Source organism: Solanum lycopersicum, chromosome 2 (assembly GCF_036512215.1).
Source record: "Solanum lycopersicum chromosome 2, SLM_r2.1".
In the NCBI taxonomy this organism is placed as follows: Eukaryota; Viridiplantae; Streptophyta; class Magnoliopsida; order Solanales; family Solanaceae; genus Solanum; species Solanum lycopersicum.
This window is the reverse complement of record NC_090801.1, coordinates 52,022,788-52,049,815: the sequence shown is the minus strand read 5'-3', so window position 1 is coordinate 52,049,815 and position 27,028 is coordinate 52,022,788. Positions and strand designations below refer to the sequence as shown.

Genomic DNA, 27,028 nt, shown 5'->3' with positions numbered 1-27,028 from the left:
AAGTTTCAAAATAAATAAATAATAATAATAAAGAAAGAGCGATACAATCACAAACACAAGTTGACTTCTTCCCCTTTGCATCGCAAGTTGCGCTAGGGAGACCTAAACTTATTCTCTTTTTAGTCTACCTCATAGAAGTTGGTTATTGGGCTGATGTACAAAGAAAGGAAAGCTAATATATATGATGAAATGAGGCTGTTAAAAATATCAAAGGCAAAAAAAAAAGGTACTATATATTAAATACGTAGTCTATATACATTATTATTTATCAATATACGGTGAGCGTATACAACAATATATAAGAACGGAAATTGAGTTGAAAATCCAAAAGATCAGCAGCTAAGGCCCAAATTCTAACCCAGGCAGACAACAATCGAACTTGGGCCCAAAATCGTTCTTTCATTTTTTTTATTTGATTCGTTGTTGCAACTTGTCGACTCTAAATATTTTAAGAAAAATTAACTAAACATCATTTTTACATATTTTCTATTATTTCATACCATTTCAAAAAATTACCAAAATTTCTCTTTTCCACAGTTTATCTAAAATTTCCAGATATATCATTGTGAATTATCAAACTATGATTTTTTCGTTTTTCATGCCTAAGATCATTCATGGTATCACCAATTAGCTCCATCACTCTATTTTTAAATTTCAAGTATAGATATAAGTATGAATCAAATTATATATATTTTGCAAATTTTAAAAACTAATGAATACAGGTATAGTCATACACGTGGATAGTGTTTCTTATTAGTTATGAGTTTTGATTTTTCATCAATTCAAATAAGTTGGTTTCAAAATTAGGTCATGCCATTAACTTCAAATTTCAAAAAAAAAAAAATAGAGAAGGAGCGATGCAATTGCAAACACAAGTTGGCTTCTTCCCCTTTCCATCTCGAGTTGGGCAAGGGAGGCTTAAGCTTATTCTCGTTTTAGTCTACCTCATAGTAGTTGATCATTGGACTAATATACAAAGAAAGTTAAGCTAATATATATGATGAAAACGAAGCTGTTACAAGTACCTAAGGCAAAAAAATGGATTGTATACATTGAATACATAGTCAATATACAGTAAATGTATATAACAATATACAAGAACGAAAATTGAGCCGAAACCACAAAAGATCAACAGCTAAGGCCCAAGTTCTGACCCGACAACGATCAGACTTGGGCCCAAAATCCTTCTTCCCTTTTTTTTAAAGGGAAAATTGTATATAATAGCAAACTAATAACCTAAAATAAATGGAGTAGCTAGGGTTTGATTTAATTGTGCTCCATAGCAAATGTTAGCCGAAATTTGCCAGGTGCCTCTCTCCCAAAAGTCTCGCTCACCACTCTCCCATTCTCGCCTCTCTCACTTTATACACAGAAGTGTATAATTTCTGTTTCTGTTTTGTATAAAGCGAGAGAAAATTGTATATACACATGCAAAAACATGTATCTTCGTGTTACACACTTAATTATACAATTTACAAACATTTACTTCAATTCAATTGTAGACAAATGCAAATTTTATACAAATATTGCAGAGAAAAAGGTCAACGAATTATACAATTGCAGTGAAATACAATTTTCTCTAGCTTTATACAACAGAAGTGTATATATTGTGTTTTTGTTTTTGTATAATCGAGAGAAAAACATATATCTTCTTGCTATACACTTATAATTATGCAATATACATACATTTTAATTCGATTCAATTGTATGCAAAGAAAATTTTATAAAAATATTACAGCGAAATAGGCAGTGAATTATACAATTGCAGTGAAATAGGATAGTGAATTATACAATTGCAGCGAAATAGGCCAGCGAATTATACAATTTAGGCCAGCGAATTATACAATTGTATATGTATAGCGAATTATACAGTTTTATGTTTGCTATGGAGCGCAATTATGCAAACTTTGTTATAGCATACAAATATGAATTTTTTGTTTGCTATATATGAAAGTTGCCCTTTTTTTTATTTGGTTAGTTATTCAATTTGTCTAACTCTGAATATATTAAGGAAAAATTAATCAACTAAACATCATTTTTACATATTTTCTATCATTCTCCAACATTTAGAAAAATTACAAAAGTTCCTTTTTTTTCACAATTTTCTCACTTTTTCAGGTATATTATTATACATTATTATCTCACGATTTTTTTTCTTTTTTCACATCTAAAATCACTCAGGGTATCACCAATTACCTCCATCACTCTATTTTTGAATTTCAAATCTTTTCTCTTTCCAATTTATATTTATCGTAATTTACTCAGCTTTGATCATCATACCTCTCTCTCTATGTAGAAAGTGAAACAAAAACACTATTTGGGAAAGTGACTCTCCGCTTTTCTTGTGGATATTTCACTTCCTATCAAAAACCTTTAGTTTCCTGTAAACGCTTATGAGCATGTGGTCAACTTAAAAAAGGAAAGATAAAATGTTTCAACCAGTTTAAAATTGACTTGTTGACGGTGATTGAACTTTATGGAGTTGGGTAATAGTGTAATTGTATCCTTTTTTAAAAAAAAAAACAAAAACTTTTTATCTACAAATTTAGTCAAAGATTCATTGTGAAAAAAGAGGCCCAAAAAATTAGGGGGAAAGGTCGAGTTGATGGTGGCTCTGGTAAGGGTTTGGGTTGAGATCTATCGGTGACATCGTTGTTGAATGTAAGAAAAGCTATGAGAGTTATTACAAAGCAACAAAAAAAAAGTGTAGACACATTTCTTCATCATTTTTTTTACTCTTAATAGATCAGTTTGATGATTTTATTTTCTCGATTTTTTGCTGTTCATCTTTTTTTGATACATTATTTTTATTTCTTAAATTAATGTGTAATTCCTTCGTTTGAGGATTCGATAAAGACTTTGAATCAAGATTCATGAGTGACATCATTGTTGAAAGCGAAAAATACCTCTCCATTAGTTGATAGAAAGCAAAAGAAAAAGTGTGCATGGAAAGACTTCTTCGCCTTTTCTTTTTTTTTTTGGCTCTTAGCCAATCAACTTATTTATTTATTAATTGTTTCTTTCAACGAATTTTTTAATTTATCTAGTTGATTTTGATTTCTAAATTAATTTATGATTTATTCGTTTCAGATTGATCTATGATTCATTGATATCTCAAAGTAATTATAACATTGATCAAATTATTTATTATTTTATTTTAGTGCTTAAAACATTATATATTTTATATTTTTGTTATATTTTAAAAATCATTTATATTGTAAATTTTTAAAAAATGTGTATAGATATAGTCATACAGATAAACATTTTCTTCTTATTGCTTATATTTTCCTCAATTCAAATCACCTAGCTTCAGAATTAGGTAATTAGATTAATCCAAAATTTGAAGAAAAAAAAATAGAGATAGTGAGCAATGCAATTACAAAAAAAGATATTTTGAAATAAAATTATACTTTTTCATTTATCTTTTCTTCTTTGTAGAAGAGCTAATAATTTGTGTAATTTGTAGTAACTAAGTAAGAAGATGACAAGATATACTGAGGGTGCAAATACAAGTATAATGTCCTGGACCTTCGTCATCACACCTTGAACCAACTACAAGTTTTCCATAACGTTGTTTACAAAATGATAAGCAAGATGGTGATAGTTGTGAACAAGGAATAGAAGAAGAAAAAAATTCATCACATGTATCATCGCCATTCACTTGTTTTATCATCAACATGCCTGCAAGATCAAGATTACGAATTACAAATTTAATTAGTCGCATATGTTAATTTAATTTTGAACAAATATAAATAAGAAAAATTATAAATGAATACAACCATAGATACAAATAATGAGAAAAATAGAACAGCGAAAAGATGCACCAAAATTTTCCATTGAATAATTTTGTGGTGAATAAAGTAGTCCCTCTACATTTCTTTTATAATGGTAGAGCCTCAATGAAAAATATTTAATTAACTTGCCAATTGAGGAAGATTTACTTTTGAAGTCAATATATATGAAGAATAATATGGAAAAACTATTAATTGTAACAACAAATATATACATATGAATAATATGGAAAAGTATTAATTGTAACAAAAATATATACATATGAGTAATATGGAAAACTATTAATTGTAGAACCAAATCTTAGATGTACAAAAGTATAATTTATTTTCTTAGATTTCTTGCTACAATTAATAATAATTGTTCAAAGAATAATTTATTACAGCAACAGTCTGAAGAATATTGAGAACTATTAATTGTAACAACAAATCCTATGTGTTCAAAGTTTAGTTTTTTTAGATTATACTTTTCCATAAGAATCGTAAATTTGAGGGGTATACCATGTTTTTTTCCCATGTAAAAGATAATAGATTTTTTGAAAATTAATTTTGAAAAAATATTTTTTCAAAAATAAATTGATTTTAAAAGTTTTATGAAACATGCTCTAAAGAAGCAATTATTTAAAAATTTGGCCAAACGCTAATTTGCTCAAAAATGCTTTTTAAAATACGAAGAATGGCCTAAAGTATGCTTAAACTATTAAAATTGATACAAAAATACTATTCATTATGATGCATTCATTATGATGCGCTCTTGAAGTTAACCTTTGTAGCCCTTTTATATCTTTATCATAAACGACCCTATTAATTAAATTAATTAGTCTTCTCAGTTAATACAAGCATGATCTAATTCGTTTTTTATTAAAAAATACAAGATTACAAAAACAATGCTTAAATCATTCAAAATATATATACTTTGGTGTAAAAATATAATGATTAATGCATCAGATAGGAAATATTTTCATCAAATTCCACCAAAAGAAAACCATAACAAAACAAATGGGGTGGAGTGAAGTTCTTCATGAGTTTTACATTGATTCAAATATGTTATGCTAGTATATTGTAATATAATTTTACATTTTTTTTGGAAAATCATTTTGAAATATAAAAAGTATTCTTACAATAAGTAAGAATACTTGATTAAGTAAATAAGGTGAGCAAGTACTAAAAATCATTTGAAGGAGTTCATGCCGGGAAAGGAAATAAAATTCTCTCTAAGTTGAAAGAAATATATGGTCATTTGAAAATTTAGAATTAGAAAGGGACATAAATTTCAAAGGAAGTGTTGACACTCAATTTTGATCATGCACAATATATATTAATTAATGAGCTTCCTAAATTTCAAACGATTTGAAATAATTGATTTTATAAAATTCAAAATATTTTTTAAGTTATTTTTATAGTTTTGTCACTTTATTATGATTTTTAAATAATATATGTCTTTACATAATTATGTATTTAATTAGTACAGTTTAAGAATATTCAAAAATCGTCTAAAAAAAGATTTTGCTTAAATTAATTAGTTTAATTATTTAGTTTATATTTTTGAGTTAACATTTTATAATTAAGTTAATTATTCTATTTCGTTGATATTAAGAAACTCATTAATTAATGGGAAAATTGTATATAATAGCAAAACTAATAACCTAAAATAAATGGAGTAGCTAGGGTTTGATTTAATTGTGCTCCATAGCAAATGTTTGCGAAAAATTGTCAGGCGCCTCTCTCCCAAATATCTCGCTCACCACTCTCCTCCAATCTCTTGCTCGCCTCCTCACCTTTTATACAAACACAAGTGTATAAAAATTATTTCTAATTGTATAAAGCAGAGAAAATTGTATAAATACATATATTTTTGTTCCCCTCACTCCCCTCTTCCAGATCTCGCTCGCCACTCTCCCAAATCTCACTCGCCACCCTCGCCTTTCTCACTTATACAAACAGAAACGAAATGTATAAATTGCGTTTCTGTTTGTATAAAGCGTGAGAAAATTGTATATACACATGCAAGTACATATATTTTCGTCCTATACACTTATAATTATACAATAAAAATACTCCCCTGCCCAGTTTCTTTTGCCTTTCTCTCTTTCTCGTTTTATACAATTTTCAAATTGAATCTAATTTCTCTATTTCTCGTTTTATACAATTCGATTCAATTGTATATTCTTTGTCAAGTCTCTTTTGTCTTTCTCTCTTTCTCATTTTATACAAATTCAAATTGTATATAATTGTTCTATACACTTATAATAATACAATTTATTTTATACACTTCATTTTTATACAGTTCTCTGCCTAAATATCTTTCTCTTTCTTGTTTTATACACTTCGTTTTATACAACTTGCTTCAACTGTATATGTATAGCGAATTATACAGTTTCTATGTTTGCTATGAAGCGCAATTATGCAAGCATTGCTATAACATACAAATATGAATTTTTTATTTGCTTTATGTGAAAGTTGCCCTTGATTAATTTATATTATTTAGTTTTTAACCGAATCACTAATCAGTGCAATTTGGTTAACTTGTTGAATTTATTGGGGAACTAAATTGCAATATATTGGGCCATTTCCTAATTGCAAATCTAACCTATTTTATTGCACCATTTTTGCCCTAAACCCATTTGGGACAAACCAAATTTTGGGTCTTTTATTATGTTCCAGCAAACTAGAGCCATCAATAGGTTTGTTGGGTCAGCTTGGCTTAACCCGAGGTTTAATAAGGTTAGATTATGATTTATGTAGCCCATTTAAGAAAAGGATTTTTTAGTCCGGCTTGAATAAGCCTGCTAATTTATGGGCTTGAGAAATATCGGTAGAGCCGACCCGTGGATCAATATAAATTAATTAAAAAATATAATATAATATTAAAATTTAAAGTTAAAAAGATTCCAAACTCAAAACAATTAGGTTAATATTTCTATTTAGATATTTATACTTTTAATTGAAAAAAAAAAACTTAATAAATATTATAAAGATAATTTATTTGTGCATATGATTAACAATTAGTAATAGTAACATCATGTAATATTGTTTTGTCGATATTTATGATAATATTTTTAAATTATAATATTTAATTTAATTTAATAATTATAAAAAATATTATTATTTCAAAAGTGGGATGACCCGGCAACCCTGCAAGCCTACGTACGATTAGCCCGGATGAGGTGGGGTAGCCCATATTCACAAGCTAACCCACTTCAGCCCAACTGTTTCTCAACCAGCCCAGGCCCACTAAAATACAATACCAAAGAAAACCCATCAGAATACATTTGTTGATCATAGTTGTCTTTTTTGTTAGATTCTTGTTTAAATGTTGGTGTCTAAGTCAATATTTCAAAACTTGTTTAGTTTTACTTGATGAATGTTTCTTTTAAAAACGGGATCATGAATGTATAATACTCCACTAGATCATTGCTTTTAAATTATTATTTTTCAATGCTAGTACTATATATAATATATCAAATAAAACAATTGATTATATTTTTCATAAATCTTAAGTTAGATATTTAGCCCAAACTTTGATGAGAGGAAGGTTAATAATCAAACCTAAACTTGAGTGAGTTAAATAAGTTATGATTGCATGAATTATAATTTTGACCAATTTGAACCTAAGTTGCTAATAATCAAATTTGACTTAAATATGCAAACGAAAAAAAGTATTTTTTTTTAAGTAAAAAACTATTTCTACAAAATTAATATCGTAGAAAGACCTTATTAGAATTGGTAAGGTAAAATCTAGTCCTCCTTACTTGTATTTATTCTTGTTGAGGATTTTATCTTATTAATAAAAAAAGGGATAATGCACAAGTACTCCCTTAACCTATGCCCAAAATCTCAAAGACACGCTTATATTTATACTAAGAACTTATTACCTTCCTGAACTTATTTTAGTAATAATTTTATGCCACTTTTCAACCTACGTGGCACTATCTTGTGCGCCCAACGATGATTGACTTTTTTCTACAAGATAGTGCCACGTAGGCCGAAAAGGGATATAAAATTACTTATAAAATAAGTTCAAGGGGTAATAGAACTTTAGTATAGTATAAGTGTGTCTCTAAAATTTCGGACGTAGGTTGAGGAGATACTTGTGCATTATCCTTAAAAAATGATTAATACCATAAAGCTTCACTCAAGAAAGTAACAGAAAATAATTAGTTATAAAGCACGTGAAATATGATGGTGGTCCACGGAAGACATGAACTTGACTTAGGAAGAAAATAAAATAAAAGAGTTATAGTAGGTGGTGATGATAAGAATTGGAAAGCTCCGTACGACCCTACCTCCATTTCTTGATATTGCTTAATAATAATATTATAGACGATGGCCAAGTTAAGGATTTGTTTGCACATAAAAAAAATAATATTTATTTATTTTTGTTAATGTATTTGAGCAATAATGTCTACTTATAAAGCATTCAAGTTAATTTTTCTTTGTGTTCAAGTTTATTAGAGTAGTTTATTAAGTAGAGGAGATAATATCTTATATGATCGCTCAACTTCGAAAAGTTTACTTAAAAAGTCATTTAACATTGTTTTTTAACACAAAAGTCACTCAACTATTGGTGTTTCACTTAGAAAGTTACTTTACTATTTATATTTCACTTACAAAGTCACTTAATCAATTTTAACAATTTTTTCATTAAATTTTGTAAAAATACTAATAAAATATTTAAAATAAATAAATAAGATGCTTATTTTAATTATTGTTTTTTACTATCTTTTCGGATAATGCACAAGTACCCCTCAATCTATACCCGAAATCTCAGAGACACACTGTACTATACAAAGATCCTATTTATTAGGTTGTACTATTTATTCTCCATTTATTCTCTGTAACAAAAAATACTCTGAATAATTAATATATACCCCACCGCCGTGGAAGTTTACTTACGTGATGTTACCACGAAATATTGATTTCTCTCTTTCTCTCTCTAGATCTCTCATCTCTTTCTCTTGAAAGTTCTTGTGTTCTTCATTCATCAAGTGTGTGTGGATTCGATCCTAACACTATTACCCCCTGAACTTATTTTAGTAATAATTTTCTATCCTTTTTGGCCTACGTGACACTATCTTGTGGGCTCAACATTATTTGACTTTTTTTTCAAACACGTAGGACGAAAAGAGATAGAAAATTACTTATAAAATAAGTTCAAAGGGTAATTCTCTGAAATTGCGAACATAGATTGAGAGGGAAATATGCATTTTCCCATAAAAAACAGTAAAAGATCGTTACTGCTACTTTTTTTTAATAACTTCTTATCAATTCCAAATTTTCTTTTTTAGGTAATCTTTTAACAATTTAGTTTTAGTGTTTGCAATTGTTACTCTACATTTTTACGTATTTAATTGGAGCGCATCAATAAATAATTAAAATAGATATCTTGTTGTTTCTTTAGAAATAGTTTAAGATAAAATTTAATGAAAAAATTATTTAAATTGGTTGAGTAACTTTATAAGTAAAATATAAATAATTGAGTGACTTTCTAAGTGAAACATCAATAGTTGAATGTCTTTTGAATTACAAAACAAAATTGCGTGATTTTCTAAGTAAACAACTTAAAGCTAAGTGACTTTCTAAGTAAAAATTCAAAGTTGAATAACCTCAAAGTACATATTTTTTAATTTCATAATTATATTCTTGTTTATGTAGTTTGATTCTTGGGAAAAGGGTCTGTTATACCCCTTTGTCATTTAAATCTGATATATCTCTTGTTATGAAAGTGATTGATATATACCTCTACTTATAAACAAATTGCTCACATATACCCTTTTCCTCTAACGGAAATGAAAAAATAATTAGTTTTAATCTATTTTTTTATTATTTTTTTCTAAAAAATATAACCCCTTATGAGTAAATTTAATCCTCGTCAAACATATTTTTTTTACTTTTTTTTTGTTTCAATGACTAATTTAGAATTATTATTTTGGTAATCAAATTTATTTATGTTTCACTAATATTCTTGTAAAACTTATTGTAGATGACAAAATATTTTTTTCGAATACAAAAATCAAATTACAATGTAGACAAAAAAAATTTAAATTTTTTTTCTTTAAACTAAGGAATGAAAGAAAAAATAAAATAAGAATTTTAGAAAAAAATAAAATAAGAATAAGAAACTCAAATAATTATAAATAAAAGAAGTCGAAAAATAATTTATGTATGAAAGAAATTTAAATATACCTTTAACTTTGATAGAAGAATCACATATACCCCTAAATAATTAAAAAAAAATAAAAGTAAAAAATATAAATTTAAAATTAATTTTTTAACTTTCGTGAAATAAAGGGTATATGTGAGCTCATTTTGTAATAGTAGGGGTATATGTGAGCCGTTTGTATAACACTAAGAGCATATATGAGTCACTTTCCTAACGAAGGTATATCAGGTCCAAATGACAAAGTTGAAGAGTATATCAGACCCTTTTCCCTTGATTCTTCTTTGATTTCACAGGTTAAAAAATTGAGATTTTAAAAAAGAATGATTGTGGAGATTAGAGTGGAACCTATAAAGATATGACATTTGAGCTTAACTCAATAGCAAAAGTTAGCTTATGAGGAAAGACTTGTTCAAATCTATATAAAAAGGCTATCAATTCATTCTCCAATCAATAGATCGGGAACCTAAATGAAGATGATCCTAAAAATATGGCACATGAGTCTAACTTACTCTAAAAATTAGCTCATGAAGAAAAGATTATTCAAGTTCATAAAAGGAGATCTCCAATTCATTTCTCAATCAATGTTAGATTTTTATCCGCTTTAACCCAATGTAAGACCTCTGTTAAAGTATGTGACAATGCAATGTTATATCAAATTAATGTATGTGATTTTATCTATAAAATCTAAATTCACAATTTTTTTCATACTAAAATAAGTTTAATAAGTATTAGTTACATTACTAAATATTTAAGAAAAATTAAAAGTAGATTATGTATTTTAATTGTCTAAATTAATGTAAAACTAAAGAACAAATATTCAATATTATTTTCATTCTTAGCGTTAAATTGATTTTCTTTTTGCATTACTATTCATTTGATTGTGATTCAAGTTTTATTATAATTATCAACATCTATGAACTATAATTTTTATTGAATTATTCCGAATTCTAAGTTTTAAACTTGAAATAATATACTAAAAGATAAAAATTATGAAATAGTATAAGAAATATTTTAAAATAATATTAAAGTAAATATTTTTATGTATAAATAAAATTTTAAAATTACATATATAATGTCGGATTGATTTTTTTAGTTAAAACCAAACCAACCCAAACATAGTCAGAGTTTTTTTTCGATACCAATCCACCAGTCGAGTTTTTTTTTTTCATTTGACTCGATTTACAATTTAATTCGATTTTCAGTTTGATTTTATATATACCAAATTGTTTTTTCTATTGAGTTCAAAATTAAGTTATAATCAGATAATAACTAAGATTACAATCTTGAGACTATTATCAGGATATATCATCTATCCCACATTTTATGGTATAAAGAATTTCATAATTATGATATGAAAATTTATCTCAATTTTAATTAATATCTTCAACTGTACTTAGAATAAACATATTCCAAATTTTATGCTAAACTAACTCCTCCAACCAAAAAATGATCAATTCATGCTACTTTTACCTTAACACTATATTTATATATTATCTGATTTAACATAAGCCTACAAGTTTTTCAAAAATATAAAAATAAAAAAGCATACGATTAAGAGACTAACCTTGAAAATCTTTAATTAATTGTATTCGATTAGGTTCAATTTTACGATTCAAATGCCTAAATTGAAAATTTCAGATCTAGCCTTTTAAAATTGGAAACTACAGATCAATCTAACTCAAAGTTGAAATATGATTAATTATCAATTTTAATTCGTGAGCTTATGGCCGCTAATGGTTTTTCCGTTGATTTTGACTAGTCTTAAAATTATGAAAATGGTTTGTCTGGCCTAAGTAAATTTATATTGGCAAAAGGTATGAGTAGCTTTACCATGATAATGGATAAAAAGTGAGGAAATGCAACAGTTATATACACTTATTTATATGGAGATATAAATGATTACATAGGAGTTGTCTGTTACTCTATTACTGTAGTGATATACATGGATATACACTAATATACTTGACGATATACATTGATAAAAGTAATTTTTTTTTAATCAAGTATAACATATATATATATATAGGAAATGCAACAATTATATACACTTATTTATATGGAGATATAAATGATTACATAGGAGTTGTCTATTACTCTATTATTGTAGTGATATACATGGATATACACTACTATACTTGACGATATACATCGATAAAAGTAATTTTTTTTAATCAAGTATAGCATATGTATATATATATATGTTGCCATGGAATGGTTTGAACTCGTGAATCATGAGATAAAATGTTTGGTGATATTTTTGGGCTTAACTTCTATAATTTTTATTTCTTTTTCTGATTCGAATGTGAGAGAATAGAGAGTTGCTCGGATAGTAAGCGCCCCCACTTTCAATCGTGATGTTGTGATTTCGAGCCACTAAGGAAGCAGAAGGCTAATACATGCATACAATGTGTTTAAATTTATAGTTCATTTTACTTTATTAAATTACGTATAATGCATTTTGCTTTAACTTGATGTAAACACCCGATACGAATAAATTTTTTCCTCTCTTGGGTTAGAAGAATTGGAGGATTTATCTAATCATGCAAACATTTTTGAATTTTAACTGCTAAATTTAACTATTCGTTAAGAAAAATTAACTTCATTGATTGTAATGCGCAGAAGTTATAAATTTAGTTTGACGTTCCAAACTTTATTAATAATCATTGAGGTCCTTTTAAAAAAAAAAACTTACTTTACATACGAACGTTTTTGTCTTTTTATTCCTGAAAAATGGATTATTCCATTTATCCATGTTGATGAAATCCTTCACTTGTCCTAGGGTACTAAATTTAATCTTTGATTTTAGATTTTATCAATAGTTATTAAGTGATGGATTATACATGTCAATTTTCTTTCTTCTTTTTTGATTGTCAAGTTTAAAAACTTAAAAAAGAAACACTTTTAAATATTATTTAATTTTGTGATATTAAACATGTTATTTAAAACGTTAAAATTAAAAAATTAAGAAACAGAAAAACATTAAAAGAAAAGTAAAATGAATGAAAACATTAAAATTGGAGAATAATATTTATTAATTAGTACCTTAATAATATAATAACTCATAAAAACAATCGAATGAGCGAGGATTTGTAAAACAAGAAAAATGCTAGCCCATGGATCTACATTTTGCCTCAATGCATTTATGGGTTCCCTCAGCTTATACATCCAAACATATTAGTTTAAACTTAGCACACACATTACAACTAGCTTGACAAGATAGTCAAATTTTGTACAATTTGCATAACAAAACAACAACACCCCTTATTATTATTACTCCAACAAAGTGAAGTAGTTACCTTACTCTAGTAGTAAATAATCAAAGAGCAATATCATGACGAATATGGCGAAGCAGCACCGGAATCACAACATCCGGTGAGCTGAGCTGCGGAAGATGTCCTTCGGTTGACATAACCTCAACGATAGATTCGGAGCCGAGGTTCTGGCTGAGATATTCGGACACCACCACGGGTACGGCCAAGTCCTTCATGCTCTGAATTATGTGAAATGGGACAGACACATGAGGCAACAAATGCCTTAAATCACTTAGGAATATGATTTGTATTACGCTTAGTGCAATGTCTGGTCTCATGTTGAATAGTGTCCTGCTGAATTCTTGGATTGCAACAGAATCCATGTCCCCTCCAACAACTAACGGTGCAAATCCTGAACACCAGGATTTGTAATTTGTTTTTACTGCTTCGAATAGTTGATCAAGCTCTTCTCGTTCAAATCCTCCGTAGTACTCCGAGTCGTTCAAATACCTAAAAGCAATGACAAAATCATAATTTGTGACATATATATGCACACTAAGTGCCCGTTTCGATTGACCTATTTTAAGCCATTTTGAAATGTTTAGTCAAAGTTTAAAAGTGCTTATAAGAACATATTTTAAAGTCAAAAAATCAAAAATAAGTCAAAAGTTATAAGTTAAAAATCCTAACTTATGATTTTTGGATTGTAAATCATAAGCTAAAAGTCAATCCAGACAGACCCGAGCTTAGGAAATTAAAATTTCTTTCATAATTTCATCACAACCTTTTGTGGTTCGAATCGAGTTTTTAACAGTTCCCTAATTACCTAATAACCAGTCAAACAAATACAAAATTGGACCAAAAATAATTGCAACAATAAAACAAGACAATGGGAAAACAAAATTGCAGATGTAGGCCCTGCATAAACAGAACATTTCCCTAGAAACTGTTTTATTAGATGAGGTAGGCCTGTAAATTAAATACTAATTAAAAGGAAAAAGATAAAGGAGTATATAAGATGTGGTGATTGAAAACTTAAATTCAAATCAAGTAGAATTGCAATCATAATATTTCCTTTTTGTTTCTTTATGTAACGACCTGTTTAGTCGTTTTGAGCAGCAGATTTTATTTTTGGAAAAACAGGCTGAGACGACGGAACCTACGACGGAACGTCATGGGCACGACGGACCGTCGAGGGTGTCTCGTCCCAAAACACTTAGAAATTCTGAAATTTGGGTGCTGAAATCGACTCTCTGAACTCTGTGACGGACCTGCAGGACGGACCGTCACAGGCACGACGAACCGTCGTGATCCACCGTTTCAAAACACTTCAACTCTTGAGAATTTGGTACAGGGAACGACTCTTTGAACGTCGTGACGGAAGTGCAGGACGGACCGTCGTAGGTACGACGGGCCGTCACAGACTCCTTAAGGAAATCGAGTCTCTGACGAACCTGCATGACGGACCGTCGCAGGCGCGACAGGCCGTCACAGGTTGCGTAATCCCAGTTGAAGTCGGAATTCTGGTTAAGTTTTAAAGGGGCGTTTTGGACTATTCCTGCTATAATTATATATTTCGTGGGTCTATATTAATAACTCAATTTCTTGGGGGATAAAAGAGGTAACCTTAAGTTAATTAGTGGGCTATTATTGTCATCTTTTATTCTTAATTATATACTAATTAGGGTAAAAGAAAGAGGGTTTGAATAAAGAAAATAGAAAGAACAAGAGAAAGAGAGAGAAGGGAATCGATAGAGAGAGACGATCGAGAAGGGGAAAAACACAAAGCTTTGGGAAAATTTGCTTGCTTGATCACGAATCTTCGGTGGAGGTAGGTTATGGTTTCTCTTACGATATTCGTAGTAAACTCTTAATAGAGAATGATATGTATTGATAATATTGTAAACCCTGCTATGTGCTTAATTGTATGCTTGCATGAATGTAATTATATAATTGTGATTATATAAGCATGATGAAGTTATTGAATCCCAAATCTTGCAAAATCATAATCTCTTTGTTAATAATGAGGCCTTGGTATAAAAGAAGGCGTGATGAACTAAAATAATGGGATTGATGATGCCTTGGTAAGAAAGAAGGCTTGATGAATTGATGGAAGGAGATTAGGGGATCGTGTCACGAACCGACACGTAGAATTAGGGGATCGGGTGTCACGAACCGACACGTAGTATTAGGGGATCGGGTGTCACGAACCGACACGTAGTATTAGGGGATCGGGTGTCACGAACCGACACGTAGTATTAGGGGATCGGGTGTCACGAACCGACACGTAGATTTAGGGGATCGGGTGTCACGAACCGACACATAGATTTAGGAGATCGGGTGTCACGAACCGACACATAAATTTAGGGGATCGGAGTGTCACGTACCGACACAAGAGAAGTAAAGATAATGAATCTTGAAAGATGTTAATATACTCAATCTAATGAACATGATTCCCAAATGAGTATGGTATTGAGGCTTGAGTCCTCATGTGTGAACTTGATGGTAATTGTTAATGATATAGTATTTGTTGTTGCTACATGTTGAGTATCATAGTTGATTTTATGATATTACTTGGTATATATTGATTTCTATTTTGAGTTGGCCGATGATATCTACTCAGTACCCGTGTTTTGTACTGATCCCTACTTTTATGTTTTCTTCTTGTTTATTTGTGGAGTGCAGCAAACGTGCCATCGTCTTCAACTCAACAGTAATTCAAGCCAGTCTTACTACATCGGAAATTCAGGGTGAGCTAATGCTTCTAGCTTGGACTGGATCTTCTTCTTCAAGTCTTGATGCCTTGAACTTCCGGCATGGACTAGCTTCTTATGTATTTTTAGCTTTTAGAATACTCTTAGTTTAGTCATTTGATCGTAGATGTTCTTGTGATGATGACTTCCAGATTTTGGGGAATAATAGATGTTGAATTTTAGAAGTTAATGAATTGGTCTTTATTTAATGAGTTTAAGTCTTCCGCATTACTTTCTGTTGATATTATATTGAAATGTTAAGGTTAGATTGGTTGGTTTGCTCACATAGGAGGGTAAGTGTGGGTGCCAGTCGCAACCCGATTTGGATCGTGACACTTTATTTGTGGAAAAGAATAAAGGACATTCAAGTATAAACTTACCTGGCTTTTTTGCCCTCCCCCCTTCTTTTTTAAGTATAACAAGACATGACCCCTCTTTAGGTTATCAATGGAATAGTTAAAAAAAATATATCATTCACCCTAATAATGATATAAAATCAATAACTACATCATATTTATTTTGGATCAATATATATGTATCTAGTATATGTATAATACACTATATACTAATAATAATAATTATTATTATTATATTTTGTAAACTTGATGATCCAGAGACTTCTACTATGAGTTATCTTATATTTGTCACTTAAAAAAAAAACAGGGGTTTACACCCAAAAGAGAAGGAAATAAACATGTAGAAGTAAATTATAACAGCTAATTGCACTCCCTTCATCCCAATCTATGAGATACTTTTTGTTTCTCAAAAGTGAATTTAATAATTTTTTGAAATTAAACTAGATTACTTTAATAATTTGAAATTAAAATATTTTAAAACTATGTTAAAAATATTATAAGATCGTAATTCTTTGAAAAACACATCTTAAAATATAAATAAAAACTTTGAGAAACAAAATAAAATAAAATATAAAGTAAGAATCTCTCTCATGTCATGTTCTAAAACACAGATCAAAATCTATACAGTTTAAATTTTTTTAAAAAGAAATCACATAAAATGAGACAGAGAGAACAGAGACGAGACAGAGATAAATTGTACCTTGGAGAGGCAGATACAGTGACAATTTTAGTGAAAAGATCAGGTCGAGCAATGGAAGCAATAGCACCAACCATAGCAGAAACAGAGTGACCAACAAAAATGCAACTGCGTATTTGAAATTCTTCTAATATCGCAATTACATCATAAGCATATCCTTCTAGCGAAGAGTAACGTTCAAAATCAAAGTAATCTGGATTAGTTGTTCCAGCACCCATATTATCAAACAAAACAACTCTATACTCATCAATCAAATGCGGCACCAGATGCTTCCACACCGACTGGTCAGTCCCAAACCCATGTGCTAACACTACTGTCTGCTCACCTGAACCTAAAATCTTCACGTTGTGTGCTTCTTCAACTATCCCCATTTTTGTTTGTACAGAAATTTTTTTTTGGCAGTCGGTTTCGGTTTTTGGGTACTTCTGTTGGTGGGAATTAAATGAGATAACGTGGCCGTGGTGCGGACTATTTAAAGCTTAATTTCGTTTAGGAAAAGTCGGATCCTAATATAAATATCTGGTACAGAATTTAAAATATATATATATATATATTTTATAAGAATTTAGTTAGATTTAAATATGAGTCTAATGTGAGTTTTAGATAGGAAAATAAAAAAAAATTATAAAGATTTAATCAGTTTTTAATGTGATTATCAAATGCAGAATAAAAAAGATACTTCTTCTGTTTCATTTTATGTGACACTTTTTATTTTTTTGAGGATCAAATAGTTTAACTTTGACCGGACATTTGCCTATGAAATTTTCAAATTTTTTGAAATTAAATTTATCTATTTGTAAACTATGTAAAGAGTATTATAAGTCATAATAATCGATAACTCAAAGTGTTATCAAAAACTTATGATCAAAGATGAATTTGATTGAATCTCAAAATGCGAAATATATTACATAAAGAAAGACCGAGAAAGTATTTTATAGGAATAATATGCAGCAAGTTTGATATGCGAAGGTGGATGCAGATTAGGTTAAAATACACTTAATATTTTTTTATGAAATATAAATTTATTTATGTGTCGTAAATATATTTGTATGAAGTTTGTAATAAAGAAAATAACAAACAAATAGCTTTGAAAATAATTTAGGACAGCTTTTGGAGAACGCTTATAACAACTTTTTAAGATGCAATTAGGCAAACAATTTAAAAATACTATAGTTAAATTCTGTGTAAAGTCTTAATAATATTTTTCTTGGAAAGTCTTGTAATAATTTATTTTTTTCTATAAATAGAAAGTTAAATTAGTTTATTCATACATCAAATGAATTGAAGGAAAATAATATCTATCTTGTCTACCTCTTGTTACCTTGTATTTTAGTGTTATTGATTCATAATGGAAAATTTTTATGGAAGTTTTAATAAATAAAAAATTATTTATTCATAATTTAAAAAATACGTGTATTATACTTGGTAAAAAAATATTAAAGTTCAACTTATTAAATTAAATCTTGCAAGACCAATGGATGGTTTTCGGACCATAACAACTACAGCTTTCGATTTTGTTTTAGTTTCTTTTTTTTTCTAGGTTCTATTTTTTGTTTTTGTTCGATGATTTTTAGGTTTCTTGGGAAAAATAAAAAAGAATATTTAACATCTAGTTTCTTTTACCCAATATCCAAATCTAATATTAAAATTTTAATAAAATTTAAATCACATATTATAAGATTTATTTAGGGGTAACGCTCCTGACAAATTTGTGATATAATGCAGTTCTTTACCCTTGTTATATATTGTATTTTGGATTATTATTTGTTTGTACTTTGTGGTCTGTGTTCAAAAGAATGAGAGGGAGATGTGTGATTACCACCACCACATATTTTGGAGTGTTATCTCTTCTTCCTTGATAAGATTTTCAACATTTGACGCCTTTCTTGTATTTCTACGGTTTAGTAGGAGTATTAAATAGATGGATTATAGAAAAATTAGGCTAATTAAAATAAATTATGTTAATAGAGTAAGAAATAGATCATATAGTCTAACGGAAGTTTCATTTTTTTATAATTTGTTTTAAGTTATTTATATGAGGTTGTTTGATAGGATATATGAAAATGATAATATTAAATATTGTGTATTAATAATATTTGTATTAGTTATAATAAGATTAAGATTATCTTTTTATATAACATTTAATTAAATGTATTAAATTGCATTATTTTGATAAAAGATATTTGCTTACAAGTATATCTCCACAAATATAGGAAGGATATGGAGGGATAATTGTGTCTTTTATCATACTAGTAGATGCATTAAATTATTTTTATTATTAATATTATAAAAAAATTTATGTATTAATTATATTTGTTTTTATATAATTAGTGCATGTACAATAACAAGTTGAAAAATTACATTAATAATAAACAAAGGCAATGTATATGCATTACTATTTTAAGTGTATGGTATAAACGACCCCTAACACTTCCTTTTTCTTTATTATGACAATAAATAATAGGACATCATTTTTAACAAAGAAATATATTTAAAATATTTTAATAAAGTTTCTCAGGTCAATTTTAGTTATTTATTAACCTATATTTTAAATGAGTGGAACTACCTGAATTAAAAATAGATTGAGTTGATAAATAAATTAGTTAAATTTAAATTAATTGAGTGAATTATAATTTTATTTTAATTTAATTTATATAATATTATTTGACTTAATATAAGATTTAAGAAAAAATAATTTGGAACAGAGAAAGTATTGATAGTAAGGATAAGATAAACATAAAAGATAAATTATCTCTTAACCTTTTAAAATTGAAAAAATATTGCTAGATAATTAATTGGGAAAATTTCATATATGGCAAACTTATTAGATTAAATAACATTATATGGGTATAGTTTACCTAATTACATAATATGAGTATAGTTAAGTTATTAAAGGTGTCTTTAATTTTGTATATAAATTTTTTATTATTATTTATACAATTCTATTTTAAAAAGTTGTTTGTAACTGAAGCATTAAATATGGTAACAATAAATCAAGATAATGCCACAATTTTAGGGAAACGTCCCTATTTTCAAGCCATACGTTCAAATTCAAAAAAAAAAAAATCTGTTTATAATAAGTCATGTACAAATTAATTTCTGTATATACATACCTACCTATACATACAAAAAAAAATCAAAAAAAAAAGTCATTCACAGATTATTTTCTGTTTATATATATGAACTTACCTTTTTTGTATATAGTATATACCAGCACGTATTCAATGTCTTTTATTGTATATGCACATTCAATTAGATTGCAATAAATATACATATACAATCTTATTGAATAAATGTATACATGTACAAAAATGCATTTTACAAATTTGTATAACAAGAGATATATGTTATTCAGGTTTTTAATTGTATATAGTATATACTAACACTTATTCAATGTTTTTATTAATTGTATATGCATATTCAATACATTATATTCGATAATTTATATATAACTACTACAATATACAAAATTATAATCACATATGATATTTTCCCATCTATATACAATCCCTACTACCAGCTATTAAAACAGACATGTACATATCAATTTTTGTATATGTATGTAAACTTAATATATACTAACTTCAAAAATTTGTATATAACTAATAGAATATACAAATTCTAATCATATATTCAATTTTTCCATCTGTATAACTAAGTCCAATTACTATTTTGTATATATATACAAAAACCAAAAATAACATAAATATGCAATATACTATATACAATTACTCACATGGAATATACTATATACAATACTTAATTTAATGGTTTTTGTATATTGACAACTAATTAACAAAAAAATTGTATCTAAATTTGTGTTTTAAGACACTACCTCATGATTATGAAGTTCTTCAGATCCGACTTCACAATCATTTTCCTCTGATTCAAATAGTACAACTTTCCTCTTTCTTGTACCTTATACAATTTTAATGCCTCTAGCTTTGGCATTTTTAATAACTTATTGAACTGCCATAAGGTCGTTTTTTTTCTTTGATCTCAGCTCTTCCATGGTTTGTTCTTGTATAAGTTGTTTTGATTTTCCCAAATACCCTACATTAACCCCAAATTCTTGAGTTAGCCCCATTGAAAAGGATGGTAAAATGTCAACAACATTGACATGCAAAGGACTACCTCTGGTAATCCTCAAAGATGTAGACGATTCGTTCATTGTTTGACGAATTTTAGATCTATCAAGAACAAAAAAACGATTATTTCATCAAAATATATGAAGAAAAAAAAAACAGAACACATATACAATTTTTAGATAAGTTAGAAAAAAAGGTAAACAACTAAAATTAAGGATAACTTACGAAATTGACTTCAACTTAGGGAGGAGACTTCAACTTCAGGAGGGATTACTGAAATTTTGGACAAAAATTCGAAATTCAAATCTGATATTGGAGTATTAAATGTAGGAGAAGACGTTAGAATAAAGAAAGGAGAGAGAAAATTAATTGTGAATAGGAGAGAGAAAATTAGATTGTGTATAATTATATACAAAATTAGAAAATAAGATTTTTATACAATTGGTTACATAATAGGTTGTGGGCTCCCATTAATTATAGCAAAATAAAATAAACTATAATTATATAATATAAATAAATTAAACTACACCCCTAATATATAATTAATTATGAATGTTTGTCATTTCATATAATTTTCCCTTAATTTTAATATAGTAGACAACTATTATTAAACGAAGAGAATAATTAATAATTCCTAAATCATTTATACTCATGGATTCTGTGATTTTTTTATTAGCGTTTTCATAGTCATCAAATTAAGTGACAATGAAATTGTACAAAGAGTCCAAAATTTTGTCAAAAGTGTAATGGGAAAAATATGAGTATGTCATATTTTGTTTATTAGAGGGTTAATCTAAGGTAGTCGTTATTTTTCCTGTCAAAATTGCCTTTAAAAGCATTAATAACTACTTTCAGTTGTGAAAATAAAGGTGAACAGCTAGCATTAATTAGATAATGTTGAAATATCATCAACCAATTAATTCTTCCAACTACTTTACTTTTCTTTTTTTTTCATCACACGTGTCTTAAGAAATTATGACTTATATTTTATTTATGATATCTAATCATTTAAAATATTTTTTCTTTAATAAATAGTTTTTCTAAATTTTATTTATAAATGAATAAAATAATTCAAGCAGTCATAATATTAAAATATGTCTATATTTTCCTTGCTTGAGTTTTCGTGGTAATCAACTAATATTTAAAGGAAAATTTCAAACATAGCAAAGATGATTGATATTATAATGTTTTATAATTATATTTTGAATAATTGTATTTTTTTGGTTATAGTTTCATTAATTAAATTTCATTGTTATTGTTTCATTTGTTATGGAAATTCGTGATTGTATGTTTATGTCTATTTGTATCTTTCGCTTGTAAATATATATATTGGGTAAGTATGTTTAAAATTTATATCTATATATTTACAAAAATATTATTTTTTCGCTTGTCAATATAGAAACAAGATAGTTTATTATGAATTTTTCATAAATCGTATACAAATAGCTAAGGCAAACAAATACGAAGTCCTGAATTGATACAATCAGAAATCGACTTATACAAATTCTGAATTTATACTTCGTAATTGAATTAGACAAATTCAGGATTTATATAAATCAGACCAATTATACAAATCAGGCTAATAACAAAATTGTGTGAAACTATAGCTGCTAATTATAATTTCCCTAAACAGTTGATGTAACAATTAATATGGTTTACATGGTCGTTATTCTGCACAATTTTTCTTAATATTTATTACTCACTTTATCCAATTCATGTGACACATTTCATATTTGGAGATTCAAACAGATCTATCTTTAATCGTAAATATTTTATATATCTTTTACATATTTTGAATTGTCAATTATTTTGACTTATAATACTTTTTATGTAGTTTACAAATATATAAATTTTATTTTAAAAAATTAAAAATTTCATCATACACAAATTTTCGGTCAAACTTAAATTGTTTGACTCTCGAGAAAATAAAATGTGTCACATAAGTTGAGACAAAGAATATACTAATTTCAAAAATTTATATTCCTCCGTTCCTTTTTATATGTATATCTTTCTATAAATAGGTAGTCCATAATACTTCCTGTGACCCTAATCACTTGTCCACATTTTCTTTTTAGTTAATCCTAGTTACTTGTCCATTTTGACAAATTAAGAAAGACCTATCATTTTTTGCATATTATACCCTCAATTAATTACTTTGAATATATTTTCTTAAAAATATTAAGTTTTTAATCATCTACATCATAATTAATAGGGATAAAATGATAAATTCACTATGTCAATTATTGATTTCTTTATAGGTGTGTCAATTAAGAACAAAGGAAGTACTTGTCATAGCATAAAATCAATACATAAATTATCATATTTTTTTTTTACCCTTGTGAGTTATTAGTCTTGTATATATACATTTGACCAACTTAGAAAAGCTAAGCAGTGGCGTCTCTACACCTTTGGGGGAAGCAACCGCCTTAGGCCTCAAAATTTGAAGGGACTCAATTTTTTTAAAAAATAATAGGTTATAATTTTTTTTAAAAAAAACTTCGAGTATTATTTGTAAAAAATATAAACTTTTCATAAAAAAGCAAAGAAGTGATAGAAGTTTGATAAATTATGAGTACTATATCTCAAAAAAGATAAAACAATTGACTATAATAAACTTCATAAAAAAATATTCTAATTTAAGACCTCCATTCGAATTTGACTTTAGGCACCGATTTAATAGAGCTGCCCCGAAGCTATGGTTAAATTAATTAATCAAAATAAATTACTTCATATTCATCGATTGAAAACTTCAGTTCCAAGAAAATTAAATAAGGGTAAAATAGCAAACTTACTTAGTTTCTTAATGCACGTGAAATCTAAAATTGTGACAAATAAATAAGAACGGAGGGAGTATTACGTAGATTAAATTATAGAATGCACTTGCTTATATTTTACTCCTTTTGTTCACTTTTTCTTGTTACACTTTGGCACACCTTTTAAGTAAATAATTAATTATATACTCTCTCTGTCAATTTTTATTTGTTATGTTGCGTTTTGCGAAAGTAAATTTGACAAAATTTTAAAGTTAAATTAAATTACGTTAATTTTTTTTAAATAGATATTCAAAAACTACACGAAAAGTACTATATAAATTGTAATTTTTTGGATATCAATATCAATATGAATCGGCATCAAGATTAGGAACGTGATTATAGATTTGAGTGAGTTTTTGGGTCTAAACTAGACATATAGTGATAAGAGTCGTGTTAGTTTCAAAAATCTTATTGTGGTTATTTATTTGTATAGATTGCATTTATTTGGAAGCCTAATGAAAGGAAAGACTCAAGTATCGAAGTGGTTGTTCGGCTACTTAAGGCAAGTGGATTTTAAACTCTTGTTAAGTGTATGGAATGCGTGTATTTCCTTGTGGTTTATGTTGGGAATAATGAGACTTGGTGATGGGTTGACTTTTCCACATTGATTAATTGTAATGATAAAAAAGAGGCAACAAAAGACAATGTGATTAATTGTTTATGGGTAATGTGTTGATGAAGGTTTGAAAGCTTGTTGAATTATTGTTGATGTGATATCATGTTTGTGTTTTTGTGAATTGTGTGATATCATGAAAATGGTCATCTCCTCATTATTTGTGTGAACAGGTCATTTGCATTATTCTGAGACATAGTTGTGACAAGTGGTATGTGTGTTGAGAAAGAATGAGAACTTAAAGAGGATTTATCATTTCGAGGGACGTATCTCGCACCGCAATGGATACTATATTTCGAGGGACGTATCGAGCACCGCGATGATTACTATTATCGAAAGTCGTGTCGTGCGCCATGACATGCATGACCAGATATGTCCCCTATGGGTATCGGACTGAGAGACAGCGGGTGTGTATCACTAGGTCAGACATGCATCAGTATACTTGACATTGCATTCCATTGCACTGCATATACTTATCATTAATGAGCTTGATATTATGTTTTGCTGATCTTGAGAATGCCTTCTGTGGAATTGGTGATTGATGAATACTGAGCTTGTTATTGTGGATATGTAAGGATATGTAATTTGTTAAAGTGTTGTTGTTGAGGACATATAATTTGGTAAAGTGTTGTTGTTGAGCATATATAATTTGTTGAAGTGTTGTTGTTGAGGACATGTAATTTGCTAAAGTGTTATTGTTGAAGTCATGCAATTTGTCAAAGTGTTGTTGTTGAGGATATATAATTTGTCTAATTGTTGTTGTTGAACTATGTGCGCTGTAAACTGTGAAATGTTAGGTTGGAATGCAGGTTATATTTATGGAGGTACGGTTGGGGTGTAAGGAGTACCCATATTTCATTCCCTTAACTTGTGTTTAGAGGTTTACTTGTTGAATACCGTGTGGTTTGGTACTCACCCCTTGCTTCTACAATTTTTTTTGTAAGTTACTAATCCGAACCTTTGTGACATATTCTCTTCTTTTCCGAGGCTTCTTAGAGAATTGTGAGGTAGTTGTTTGTCATCTCAGCAGGCCTACTTACTCTTGCTTATGATTTTGTTCTACTCTTGAAACAATATCATATGAGATTTATATTTTCTTTTGAATCAGTTGTGATACTTTAGAGGCTTGTACACATGACAATCATGTTTTAGGGGTATAATTTAAGTTGATAGTAAAGTTGTAGTAGATGAATTTTAGGCTAACTTGTCTTGGTGGGATAAGACGAGCGCCATCACATCCATTTTTGGATCGTGACAAATATATCTTAAGAAAGATTAAATAATTGACTATGATAAACTTCATAAAAAAAATATTCTAATTTAAGACCTCCTTTCGAATTTGGCTTTAGACCATCAATTTATTAGAGCTGCCCCGAAGCTAAGTAAATTATTCATGTTCATTGGTTAAATTAATTAATCAAAATAATTTACTTCATATTCATCGATTGAAAACTTCAGTTCCAAAAAAATTAAATAAGGGTAAAATAGTAAACTTACTTAGTTTCTTAATGCACATGAAATCTAAAATTGCGACAAATAAATAAGAACGGAGGGAGTATTACATAGATTAAATTATAGAATGCATTTGCTTATATTTTACTTCTTTTGTTCACTTTTACTTTTTTTTTCTTTTTTTTGTCGTGATTTTCGGATATCGCTTTGCGAACCCAACTAGTTGTACCCATTGGATCCCACTGTTTCAAGCGGGGTGCACCACAGTTAGTTTCACGGGGCCCTGAAAACGTGACCGATTTGTAATGCCTCCAGTGGCCCTGCTGGAGCTCGAACTAGCGACCTAAAGGACTGCTCAGGCCTTTACTAGCCGAGCTACCCCATAGAGTTTTTTGTTCACTTTTGCTTGTTACACTTTCACACACCTTTTAAGAAAATAATTAATGATATTCCTCCTCTGTCTATTTTTATTTGTCATTTTGCGTTTTGCAAAAGTCAATTTGATTAATTTTTAAAGTTAAATTAAATTAGCATTAATTTAATTTTTTTTAAAAATAATATTCCAAAACTACACGAAAAATACTATATAAATTATAATTTTTTGCATATCAATATGATGAAAATATATATCGTATAATGTCGGTCAAAGTTCTTATAGTTTGACTCTAAAAAGAAAATCATGACAATTAATTGTGGACGGAGGGAGTATAATATTTTATTAAAATATCTCCTATTAAATTATCTATTGAAAAATAAGTATTTAATGCTAAAAATAAAATATGAAAAAAATTATTATTTTTTCTTGATATGTGAAAAATGATAAGTAAAACGAAAAATTTATTTTAGAAATAAGTGACAAATAAAGGTGAATGGAGAAACATTTTTAAAAATAATAATTATTTTAAATTTATTTTAGGAATAAGTGACAAATAAAAGCGAATGGAGAAATTTTTTAAAAATAATAATTATTTCTTTTAAATTATTTATTTTTAGTATGAAGTTCTGGAGTGAGTACGAGATTAAAAAAAAGTCAAATTGTTTTTGTTACTTTCGG

The 27,028-nt window shown here is 28.0% G+C and overlaps 1 protein-coding gene and 1 long non-coding RNA gene across 2 annotated transcripts; both read right to left on the bottom strand.

The window, feature by feature from the left end:
- Nucleotides 1-3,391: 3,391 nt before the first annotated feature.
- LOC112940985 (uncharacterized) lies at nt 3,392-3,868 on the bottom strand. Its single transcript, XR_003245819.2, has 2 exons — nt 3,780-3,868; nt 3,392-3,681 (listed from the first exon to the last, which is right to left on the bottom strand). It is a non-coding gene; the product is annotated as an uncharacterized lncRNA (long non-coding RNA).
- A 9,097-nt stretch (nt 3,869-12,965) lies between these two features.
- LOC101244450 (probable esterase KAI2) lies at nt 12,966-17,579 on the bottom strand. Its single transcript, XM_004233401.5, has 2 exons — nt 17,012-17,579; nt 12,966-13,712 (listed from the first exon to the last, which is right to left on the bottom strand). The coding sequence occupies exons 1-2, from the start codon at nt 17,377-17,379 to the stop codon at nt 13,268-13,270; spliced, it is 813 nt and encodes a 270-aa protein (XP_004233449.1). The 5' UTR covers nt 17,380-17,579; the 3' UTR covers nt 12,966-13,267.
- Nucleotides 17,580-27,028: the final 9,449 nt, after the last annotated feature.

Bases quoted from the DNA above. Each gene is read 5' to 3' on its own strand.
- LOC101244450 (XM_004233401.5), bottom strand. From the start codon at position 17,379: ATGGGGATAGTTGAAGAAGCACACAACGTGAAGATTTTAGGTTCAGGT. The intron at 13,713-17,011 runs GTACAATTTATC...CATTGCTTTTAG, and splicing joins ACTGTATCTGCCTCTCCAAG to GTATTTGAACGACTCGGAGT.